Here is an 11,990-nt window from a genome sequence, read left to right on the forward strand (position 1 = left end):
CTCTACTTCTAAATCCATTTGTGTTTGCACCATGTTCAGTCACTATTTTATGTAAAGCAATTTGAATTGCATTTGATTTGTATGAAAGGTGCTATATCAATAAAGCTTATTGACTGATTAATTTTTTAAAGTAAAATTATGATGTCAAGAGCACAGGCTACTTTATTTTCCTCTTCAGAGAACAAAAGAGCTGCCTGATAGAGTAAGTTTTTACTTTGGAATACCCAGTACCAACATTATTTGTGCAGCGTGTGGTTGGGGATGTTAAGGCTTATACTTTAAATTAAATCTTCTATGTTGTCTCAGGGACTACAGATGTAAATTAGCTCATAGCTAACTCTGCTACAGCTAAGCGGATGTACAATGTCCCTTTAAAATAAACAAATAAATAAATGCAGTAATGTGCTCATTCCCAACAAAACCAACTATCCAACACTTATTTTTATGCCTTTTAAAATGTTTTATTGTTATTCACAGAACAGAAATCTAAGCACAAAAAAATCAAATACAATCTTTGTTGAATCACTCAAGATGTGAAACAAGTAGTCAAACAACAGTCGAGTCAACTGTAACTGACAAGAAACGTAACCTGCAGAGCTTCTTGCAGTCCATAGAGAGACTTGTAGTAGAAAATTACAATAAATAGAAATAATCTAATGGAGTATACATATTTCTTTGAGGAATTTTCCAGCATTCTTTGTCTGACAAACAAGGTGACCTACAGGTGTCCAGCACTAGTGGAAATAAAAAAATTTCAATTCAACACTTTCCCCCTCATCAGTCCATTTTACAGCTTGTTCAATCATCTCCCGGCATCTCATGGAGTGATGTTGTGTTGTGATGTTGGATGTTGATGCAGACCACCTCATCAACAGTTGAGCATGGAGTTGGTCCTCATGATGCGAATGACCTTTCTCGAGGTGTAACTGTACTCGTACTGCATGTGTTCATGGAAGAAATACAAGTACCCTGAAAGTCGACAGAGCGGGAATCAGTTAAAGCAGCTTGGTGTTAGAGTCTGGAAAAAATACATCTTTTGTATGCTTTAAAGGCTTTATATGTGATTTTTTGATCCAGCAGATGTCGCCCTTGAGCACCAGCATGAAACCAAAACAACTCGCGCTGCATTGTTGTGTTAGCATGCTAATGCTAGCGATCTTTATCATGCTCGTATCTTCACACTGCATGTAAATTTACCTGAAATGAGCGTGATCTAGAAACACAGTTAATCAGTGAGTACAGTATGTTATTCTTCTTTTCTCTAGTCCCTCAATTAAACAACTTTTATACTCGAGGGGAGGAGTCAGCCGGCCGTCCTGGCAATGTCAACAAACTGAAGATAGGACTCTGAAAACTCTGAAAACATCACAGACAGTGGGACTCGGGTGTTACACCCATTGTAGACAGTCATGACTCACAGAGTTATTTTCAGAGGATATACTTGATTTATATTATATTTAAGTGTGAAAAATCACATAGAAAGACTTTAACTTTTATGAAAAAGTATTGAGAATTTCTTATACCATGGTGATAAGCAGCGGCATCAACCTCATCATCCATCCCAGGGAAATCTTCCTCAATGGGTCGTGGGTAGGCAGTGTCCATGGTGCCTGTGGCTTCATCATAACTGTGTTGAAACAATGAGAATGCATGTGGAAAATGTGGCTTAGTCAATTTCCTAAGAACATTCTTCTAAGCAGATTGGAGAAGTTTTCTTTGAATGAAATGCACAGTAAAACTAATCCCCGCCCTACATACCTCCAATAGTCCTCATCGGTGAACAGCAAAGTTTTCCCGGTATCTCCAATGTGTACGGCCGCATCTATCTTCCGTATTTTCTTGGGAAGTCCAAGTTTATGTATGTACTTTGGGTAACCATCCACGAGGTTATATCCATTCAAAGCCCACATTTTGATCCCTGAGGAAACACAAAGCTGAGTTTTCTACCATGCATACTGTTTCTAGCATCTGAAAATAATCATACAATTTAATCTCAAATATTGTTCTTCTGTAAAAACCCACCACTGAATATCATGACAATATCCTTCTCTGCATTCTCATATGCTGCGTCTATCTTGTTAGGAATCGACGGCCAAGTGGACTTGATCAGCGTCTGCTCAGGCTCTGGCATCTGAGGGTGGAGACGCCAGTAGAATCTAGAATAAAGTAAGCCAGATATTTATAGCAGCCAAAAGCTCTACAAATGAACACAATGCATGGTAAAATACAATCTTAGAGGCAGAATAATCAACTTCTTCTGCCACATTTTCTTGTGGCCTAAGTACATTAGTTTAACCCATGACAATGAATAAGAATAAAATAGGTTTTATGGATTACATCATGGACCAACCATACCTGTCTTTGAAGATGATGGTTTCCCCTCTGAGCTCTGTTACAGCATCAAAGGTTAGCATAGGGTCACACTTGTCTGGTGCATCAGGTTTAGGCTTCACTTTTCTTTGGTTTGGGTTTGGACCTGTAAAAGATCTGGAATCATTACATTGCACACATTATATTTCTCCTAAACCACAAGACAATTCTACAAAAGGCTTCCCCTCAAGTACAATCTAACTTTTGAATTTAAGTTGTTAAGTTAATGATCAATATAAGATCTTTTCCAACCATAGAGCGCCTGAATGCCTTCAATGTCATCCTCAGCCAGTGGGTAACCTGTAGCGTAAGAGTAGACAGGGTACATCAGAGCCCCCGCGTCCGAGGAGTGGGACATACCAAGCGCGTGACCCAACTCATGGGCCGCCACTATAAACAAGTTGTAAGCTGTGGGGTAGAAGAGCTCAGTCAAAATACTGTTCAAATAGGCCTCACTTGTTTCTCAATGATAGCTTTAGACAAAGTTTAGTGATGTATGTTAAATGTTAAAATGGCTAACTTGATGAGTCCTTGCTCCAGTGTTCATCCTCATCAAAGTGAGTGTCTCCTCCGATGCCTTGACCGGGTGGGTAGGCGTGAGCCAGCAGGCCATTAGGTCCGTCAAAAGGGTTGAAGTCTCCATGCTCTACAGAGTACAGACCAGATCATTATATACTGAGCAGGATGTAATGGTTCTTTAGAGGCCGGGCAGCTGCAGTGTAGAACACAACAATAACATGTCATTTTGTGTATTTATTCAAAAGATATACATTTGGATTTTTGTACCTTTTGACCCAAAACTGATCATGATGTCAGCGATGCCACTGTGCAGCTTCTTAAAGGTCAGCGGGGTGACATCAGACCAAACATTCAGCGCATTGCGGATGGCTCTGTCTACATCAGACTTTTTCAAATCTGGTGTATAATTTGTTATTCTGAAAGCGTAAAAGAGGATTATTATGAAATAAATAAAAGACATTTCTCTCTGTGAATACCACAACTACTTCCAAAAATATTTATGTCATCATTTCTATTTTGTTTAATTATATGCACAGTACGAGGTTAATGCATACCTGAAAGTGACATTGTTGTTTTGCCATTTAAGGTGTCGAGGGAAGTGGTTGTACTCCCCGATGTCTGGCACACCACATCTGGCCTGCTTCATCAACTCCACAGTGTTGTCATCCAGATTCCCCGTCACCTTCAGAGGCAGAAAAGATAAATTAGTCTCCACCCTCTCGGAACTCACAAAGAAGAAAAGTCCTTGACATTTTTCAAGTCCTTCTGGGTCATTTTCTTCATTTTGATTTCTTCAGTTGATCGCAATCTTGAAGTGAACTTCTTGCACTGTTTTTTTAGGTTATCTTTTGTACATCTTTATATTTATACAAAACATTTTGCAATGCAAGAAAAAACAAGCCTCGATTCAACTCAACTTATTTCAAATTATTTCCTTGAAAAGAAAAAGAAACGTAAAACTTTGCAGTTTTAATGTACACCTTATGAAATGAATGAATGAATCAACCCTATCTTTGCTTCCCCAATTACACAAGAGGAGCACATCACAACAACAAATCACCAAAATTTGTGGTTGGTTGGTAAATCACCAATAAAATATTACAGCTGAAGACGTTCTCCTTCTTCAAAAAGTCAAACTCAGCTGTTGCATTAACAATGCTCAAGGAAACAACAGTTCTTCTTTACTGTTCTAGCAGGAGTCTAGATGTGGTCACCTTGAGTTTGAAGAATCTCTGCATCTCCTCGATCTTTGTCTTAAAGGCTCCTGATGAGCTATGTCTTCCCTGGAGACCAGCAGGAAGGCCATAGAACCGACGGAGGTACTTCTGTTTTTTTTTTTTGAGAGAACAAGAGATAAAAGACACTCATAACAATATACAACTTTAGTCATGGATTACTATGACTATATGGAGTCTTTTTCTACTGAATATGAAAAAAAAAACACCTTGCTACTTAAAACACTTAATTCATGAATAACAGCCTTTTAAATCTCACCTCTGCTAAAAGCTGATTGTCGTTGTCCCGGGGCGACAGAGGCAGAGGGAAGGAGTGAGGGACAAGCGCCAGCAGCAGCAGAGCTATCATTGTTATTGTCTCTGTGTCGTCCAAAGCACTCATTGGGGTCCAAAACCTCTGCAGGGTATTTATGGAGTTTTAGGTTGACTTTTTTTTTTTTTCAAAGGAGCCTTGTGATTCATGTAAAAGCACCTAGCCACTTCCTCCTCTGTCTGCTGAGAATGTGCATGTATCAGTAAAACTACAGTTGCTGTGGTTTGAGTGAACTCCTTTGAACCCACTCACTCATTTCCCATATTACCACGATCTAAGGAATATGATAATGGAGTTATTGGAAATGCTGCTAAGGAAAAAAAAAAGTGCAGCTTGCATTTGGTATTTTTGTTATGTTATATCTTGTTGTCGGATTAAGAAATATGACCCTTTGTAGATAACTTACTCGACATATTTATTTAATGAAAAAGTCACATAACTATTTTTTATTTATAGAACTTCTTACAGATCAAGGTCAAGAGTTTTTTTTATTAGTATCTAAAAAGGTAATTAGTTTTTTTTTATTAGTATTTAAAAAGGTCATTTGTTTTTTATTAGTATTTAAAAAGGTCATTTGTTTTTTTTATTAGTATTTAAAAAGGTAATTTGTTATGCAGACAGGAGAGTCAAAGTTCCAAAGATACATACAACACACAAACAGTAGTTATTTTTAAAATATGTTTTATAGCAAAACTCTGAGAAAGAAAAATGGCTTTCTCCAAGAACATCATTTGGGTATTATTTCAAGCTGCTGGTCTCATGATAGTCATTCTGTCTTTTTTAGAATGAGTAGTGAACAAACAAAAAGGGATGACGAAAACAAGGAATTGAAGAGTAAAGTATATGATTTAAAAGTCACCTTGGGAGACATTTGTTTGACTACTGACAGGCCGTAAGCACTCTCATACTGACAAACAATGAGTTAGTTTGACGAAAGCGTTTGTTTTTGCAACCATTCTGTCTGCTATTAATTGAAATCAGCGCTTCCTGACTTAGGTTTTTCCCCAAGTTGCCCTTCAGCACAATATGATTCAGAGTCACCAGAGTTACACAAAGCATGAATGACAAAATGAATGCGTAATTCTCTACAAGTGTTCTCAATCAGGAAGAACTGTAATTTACAAGATGTTTGAACCCCTGCTGTCCAACAACATATCACAATGATATGTTACATTCAGGATAATGTCTAAGATCAGAACACAGTTTAAGAAACAAAACCCCAAAGTAAACAGAAGAATAAAGCTGGGAACTGTTATTGTAAAAATTAAACACTAAATGGGGGACTGTTGGTTTGTATGCTGGTCCAGCAATTCAATTAAAATATATCTCAACAAACATTTATTTTAATACAGACATTCTTTGTGCCCAGAGGCGCCAATTGACTAAAGTGAACCCCTAATTTCCTTTTGCATTCATTGGGTAACATTTAGTTTTTAAATGGAATAACACAACTTTTGGAGGATTACTCTGAAATTACAGATGTTGCCCCGATGACTGTGAAAACTTTTAGTTTAAGGATCATTGGATCTAAATTTTTACTTTACACAATATTTTGTTTTTTTTCCAAACAAATATTATACAAACTAATAACTATCTGTAAAACCTGAACCTTACTTTGTTCATTAACATGTGTAAGCATGGTAAACAGCTGGATTTAAAGATGAAGCACTTGCTGAACATTAAAGTATTAGCACTGCCACATTGGGAATGTTAGCATGCCATTGCCATCATAAGCACAAAGCACTGATGTGTCTCACAGAGCTCATAGTGTGGCTGCAGACAGGTTGAAAAGGTCACGATGGCAGGAAATGGAAAAAGCATTTACAGCAGAGATTTTTAACAATTAAAAACAAATATACCAAAACGAAGTAAAGCCCTGGAGTGCTGGAGTCAGGTCAGGACACGTTACATACCTCAGTGTCAGTGTAAAGCTGCAAAGGTTTATAATTACTTGCTCCAGACACAATACTAGAATCATTTTTTTACATTATAGAAAATAATAACAATAACTCTATATTTAGAAACAATAAATACATTAGCGAGTATATGTGTTTACAAAAGCTCTCCACTTTAAATACACATTTAAAGATTTCTGCCCGAGAACAATTACAGTAAAGTCTAAAGTAAAACGTCATGGACATCTGCATCCCATTACAGACATTTTGTGTGATGCATTACAAACATTTGCTCCAAACTCTTGAGCATCCTGTGTAGACAAATATTTTTGGAGCAACAACATGTTTAGATGATGGTCAACAGAGTGCTCCTGACTCACAGCGGGGGAAGTTAGCAACCAAGGGGATTTTTTTTCCCTGTTATTTTAAAATGTCACACGCATACAGTGTTGCTGTGAGGACAGAGTCGGGAGGCTGGTGTTTTCTCCCTGTGGATAAATGAGCACAGGGTTCACATGAATCTGTCTGCAGGGTGATTAATGCTCATTGCCATTGGATGTATAATGTAATCATAAAAACAAAAGAAAACAAAAAAACAGGAAAATTGTCATCGTCTCCATGTTTATTTTTGGTATTTCTAGGCTCATGTTAACAGATTTAGTTCAACATTTATAGACTTTTGATTTATTTTGGATATATCCCAGATATTGGTAGATAACTATGTGATCCACTGAAATCTGGGTCCAGGGGTTGGTCATAACCTGAACACTGATTTGCTATCTGTCCAGTGTGAAGCAATTCAAGAAGCAAAAGTTTGGTACTGTGTTCTAAAGGCCCTGACACACCAAGGAGATTGTCGGCCGTCGGTCCTAGTTGGACCGTCGGTGAGCGGTCGTCGCTCTAGTTTTTGATTGATTTGACATGTTGAATCGTCGGTGAGAGGAATCTCTCTGATTGGCTGTTCAGAGCTTTCATTTATCTCCCTCTCGACACAGGTTATGTAAAGCCCCTTGAGCATGCCACCTCTTCTTTTCTTTTTCCACTAAAGGACCAAGGAGCTGACATCACCAGTGCCATTTTCAGCTTTTTATCAGATATTATTCTCGACAGGCGGCCTTCGTCGCCCCTAGTTATTTGCCTTCTGCTTGCTGTGTCAGGGCCTTAAGGTAAATGGGTAAATAGATTTGAGCTTTTATAGCGCTTCTCTAATCTTCTGACTACTCAAAGCGCTTTTACACCGCATGACACACCTACACATTCACACACTGATGGTAGAGGCTGTTATGTGAAGTGACTATCAGAAGTAACTAATCTCATTGTACATATGCATACACCACTGAGGAAGCAGCGGGACATGTGGCTGCAGGAGCTGGGGATCGAACCCCCAACCTTTTGGTTTCCTTCCGACTCTACCAACTGAACCACAGCTGCCCCAAGGCAGCATAAATATGGTACCACACAGGCATACAAGAAACTGAAGGAACTGAAATTATAGTAGAGGTCCTGGCCTTTTCAGCTGTATGTGTGTGTTTGTGTGTGTGTGTGTGTGTGTGTGCGTGCGTGCGTGCGTGCGTGCGTGTGTGTGTGTGTGTGTGTGTGTGTGTGTTGTAAATGTTGGTGTGTTCATACTTCATTCCTCAGATATATCAGAGGATGGATTCTATTGAATATTGGCAACAGATGATTGAGAAATAATAAAGAGGTGATGCTTGCATACAAACCTCATATCATCCTCCCACTCTCATCTGGTTCCTCAGCACTCTGAATCATTCCCTGACACAATAGAGGAGTGGATTAAGTCAATTCATATCAGTCATTCTATAGTTCCTTGGTGGTTTGTTGGTTTGCTGTCGTTGCCTTCTGAGACTCTTTTAGATCTCTCACTGCATCAATCAACACATTGATTTCATTCAGCTCAAGGCATTTTAGTTTCTGTTTGTTTATGTTGTAGTGCTGCCAAATGGTGTGATGGACTAGCCCATTGCTTATGGAGAATGGCACTGATTAGTAAAATCCTTAAATGTCACTGTTATACTACTTGGTTTAATCATTTTGTCCCGGAACATAGAAGAAGGCTTAAAAAAAGCAGATGAAAGATTAGAAGGATAAAAGATTTGCTAAAGATTCTTTCATTTCTCATTAGATGCTTCTTTGGTTCACTTGAGGTAGTTCCATTGGTTCATAGCTATTTGACTTTAGTTGGTTTGAGGCCAAATCCAGTTTAAAGATTGTTAAATGTGTTGTCACCATTTACAGCGGTCTGTAAACCAGTTGTCTCTTCATTTACGAAAGACAAAAATAAAGTATCAATCATGATTTGTAAGTTTATTTTTTTTTTTTACAATTTATTGTTATCAATGTAAAGATTATAGTTTTGGGTACCCTTCGGAAATGTAAGGTTGAACTTTTGCCTTCAGAATGTGATTAAAGAACTGGAAACCTTTGTCAGCCATGAGCCCCATAGATGATTATTCAGGGGGCTTTGTCTCAGTAGCAGAGTCAGTTGTCTCTCAACCAGAAAGGTCGTGGGTTCGATCCCCAGCTCCTGCAGTCACATGTCTGATGTGTCTTTGGGCAAGAATATCCTGCTGCTTTTTTGGCTGTGTGTGAATGTGTATGAATGGAATTAGTTAATACTGATGGTCACTTTACATAGCCATCAGTGTGTGGGTGGGTGTGACCTGTGTTGTAAAATGCACAGCAATGCAAAGTATTCAGAAGACTAAAATAGCGCTACACAAGCTCAAGTTAATTTTCCATTTACCAAGTCCATAAAGTGTGTTGAGGTTGCAGAAAGAGAAAATGATAATTTTTTGCTAGTTACTAGATGGTGATGGCCAAAACGCAACACTTCAGACTGTAAAACAGTTTTCCACAATGAGGTGAGAGATGTTATGGTCTTATTTAATTGACTGCAATTTTGTCTAATGGGGTCCCACAGGGTTCAGTTCTGGGTCCAACTCTGTTTTACATTTAAACGCTTCCTCTTGTGACATCATCTGCAAATATAAAATCCATTTTCATTGTTATGCTGATGACTCACAATTGTATGTCCCAATTACACCTGGCGACAAGTCGAATATAGCTTCTCTTACTCATTGTCTCTAAGAAATAAAATCACGGATGACAGACAACTTCTTTCAGCTAAACCAAACAAAATCAGAAAAAATTGTTATCGTTCCCCCTGCAAAGAGAAAATAAATCATACCACAGCTTCATTTATGGTGCTTTCATGAACACATTCTGATTCTGTTCAACCTAAAATCAACATATATGTGCTTTTGTACCCACTAAAACTCTTAGGGATCTGAAAGGATTTTTTTGAGGTTGTTTTATACAAATGCTAAATAAAAGGACCATTTCTTATTACTTCAATGATCAATTATATACTGAAGTTACGCATCAATTGCTAATGCTTTTATACTTACAGTACATGTAAGCAATCAACTTAGAATGTAAACGAATGCAATGCAACTAATGCAAAATATTGAAAATAGTTTTGAACTAGACATCCAGCAGATTGCAAGCTATGTGAATATTGATTTGCTGTTGGTACATGTGAGGCATACAATGCATTAACCTTTAATACCATAATATTTTACCAATACACCTAACCATAGAATTAAAGTTATTTAGTTAGTTATTCACAAAAAAGACTGTGTCACTATTAAGTGATCACAATGACGCAGGAGCTGACTAAACAGCTTGGAAATAATTTAACACATATTTTACATTGAATATTTCTCTGGTCAAAAAAAATGGAAGCCTATTAAATGTGTTATAATATTGACATGGGTCATGGCTATGAAGCAGTTAGATTTAGACGGATCACTCAAACTGTAACTTAACCATGAGTATCCATAAAAAAATGACCCAAAATGTCTTGGATTAACATGCTGAGCAACTGCAGTTGGTGAGCAAACATTCAAGTTTCAAACCACAGTGACTGTGGAGGGCACTGCCACAGGAGGGCAGCAGAGAATCTAACAAGACTTTGGCCTCTGGTGCCCTGGGTCCTGTGCAGGACTTTTATTTCTCCTGCAGAGATGTTAAACCAGAATTACATTTTGGTGCAGCTAGATGTAATGAGGGTGTTGATGTGTTTTAAACTATCCAGTATTCTGTGCCCTTTATGGCATGTGTGGTTAATCTACTCCTGTGAATGACTACTCTACACGGTATTAATTTACCATTTACAAAGTATTATAAACATCAGCTGTAACTTTACAATAGATAGATAATGATTGTAGATGGTTTTCAAACCAATTATTAGCCACTGATTATGTATTAATTATCTGTCTATAACATGTTTATAGATGCTTTACAAAGTATCAATAAGGTATTATAATCTGCAGTTCCAACTTTATAATATCCATCCAAATAATTTTAATAGACAGTATACAAATCTATTATTGACATGAACAAATATCTGCTCCATGTGTCTCTGTAATGTTTATACATGTTTTATAAACCATCTCTTAAAGGTTTACACATCATTTGGTCATCATTATCAAACAGAGTGTATAAAATGTTATAATGTGACAACAATAAACTGTTGACATAACATCAATTATATTGATTATTATCGTTGTTTGTTAACAGTTAATTAACCTTTAGTCAATAGTTATTTTAATATCAATTTACCCTTTATTGATGATGGTCATTATAAAGTGTTACCAAATGTTGTTTTCATTGGCCCTAATCCTCTTCTTTAAATTTCTATGTGATCAATTATGTTTACTTGTTTTCTTGTAAAAAAAAAAAAACACACACAGTCTACATGTTGGTTAGTCCCATTTGTCTCAGATAAGGATTGAATTGGGAGAGTATCGCAGGTTGTGCATGGTACTTTTCAGAGTTCAAGCAGTTACTTCAGGGGCGTCTGTGGCTCAGTTGGTAAAGTCAGCATATGAATGTGTATGAATGAAGTTAGCTAATTCAAATTGACACTATCCATAGTAGCCTCTGCCATCAGTGTGTGAATGTGTAGGTGTGACATGCAGTGTCAAAGTGCTTTGAGTAGTCAGAAGACTAGAAAAGCGCAACACAAGCTCAAGTCTATTTAACATTTCTTTGATGCCTCCAATGATGTTGTGAATTGAACATCATACTGTTTGCCGTTCTGTTTAAAAGGTTGTTTATCAGAGCTTCTGTGTCATAATGTGTAGAATTGTAAAACTAAACTACATTTGCCAATTTGTAATATCAATTTAGCGATTTAGTGATGAAAAGACAGAAAATAGAAATCCAAAATGCACAAAAATGGAACCAATTCCACGCAAGTTGTGACTCTGTCTGTGAAACATGAAGCAATATTAAAGTGTTTTATTTGGTCATGAAAGTCCAGACATCTTTTCTCTGAGTGAAGAAAAATAAACAGTGAAGGGAAGTGCAGTGGACATACAATTCACGTCAGCAGTGAGATTATTACTGAAACAGTTCTTAAAGAGGACTCAGTCTTGTCGTTGTTTATGATCTTGTTCTTTCTGTTTTACTTTGTTTTATTGTATGATAGTTCGTATTCTGTACTGTTCTGCCTGTTTTTTTGTTGTTGTGCTTCTTTGGTACTGTTTAATGCTATAAATAAATTCTGTAGTGTGTGGCTACGGTTTATTTTCCCCATACTTGTCCCTCTACAAATAAATATGAAATAAAATT

At 37.2% G+C, this 11,990-nt stretch overlaps 1 protein-coding gene across 1 annotated transcript; it reads right to left on the bottom strand.

Annotated features, from left to right (window-relative positions):
- Window positions 1-436: 436 nt before the first annotated feature.
- On the bottom strand, window positions 437-4,525 carry mmp13b (matrix metallopeptidase 13b). The gene is made up of 11 exons (XM_061045877.1): window positions 4,384-4,525; window positions 4,104-4,214; window positions 3,444-3,571; window positions 3,157-3,305; window positions 2,891-3,016; window positions 2,623-2,778; window positions 2,356-2,476; window positions 2,023-2,156; window positions 1,759-1,918; window positions 1,524-1,627; window positions 437-969 (listed from the first exon to the last, which is right to left on the bottom strand). The coding sequence occupies exons 1-11, from the start codon at window positions 4,504-4,506 to the stop codon at window positions 869-871; spliced, it is 1,413 nt and encodes a 470-aa protein (XP_060901860.1). The 5' UTR covers window positions 4,507-4,525; the 3' UTR covers window positions 437-868.
- Between the last annotated feature and the right edge of the window lie 7,465 nt (window positions 4,526-11,990).

The sequence above is a fragment of the Labrus mixtus genome, chromosome 9 (assembly GCF_963584025.1).
Source record: "Labrus mixtus chromosome 9, fLabMix1.1, whole genome shotgun sequence".
NCBI classification, from domain to species: Eukaryota; Metazoa; Chordata; class Actinopteri; order Labriformes; family Labridae; genus Labrus; species Labrus mixtus.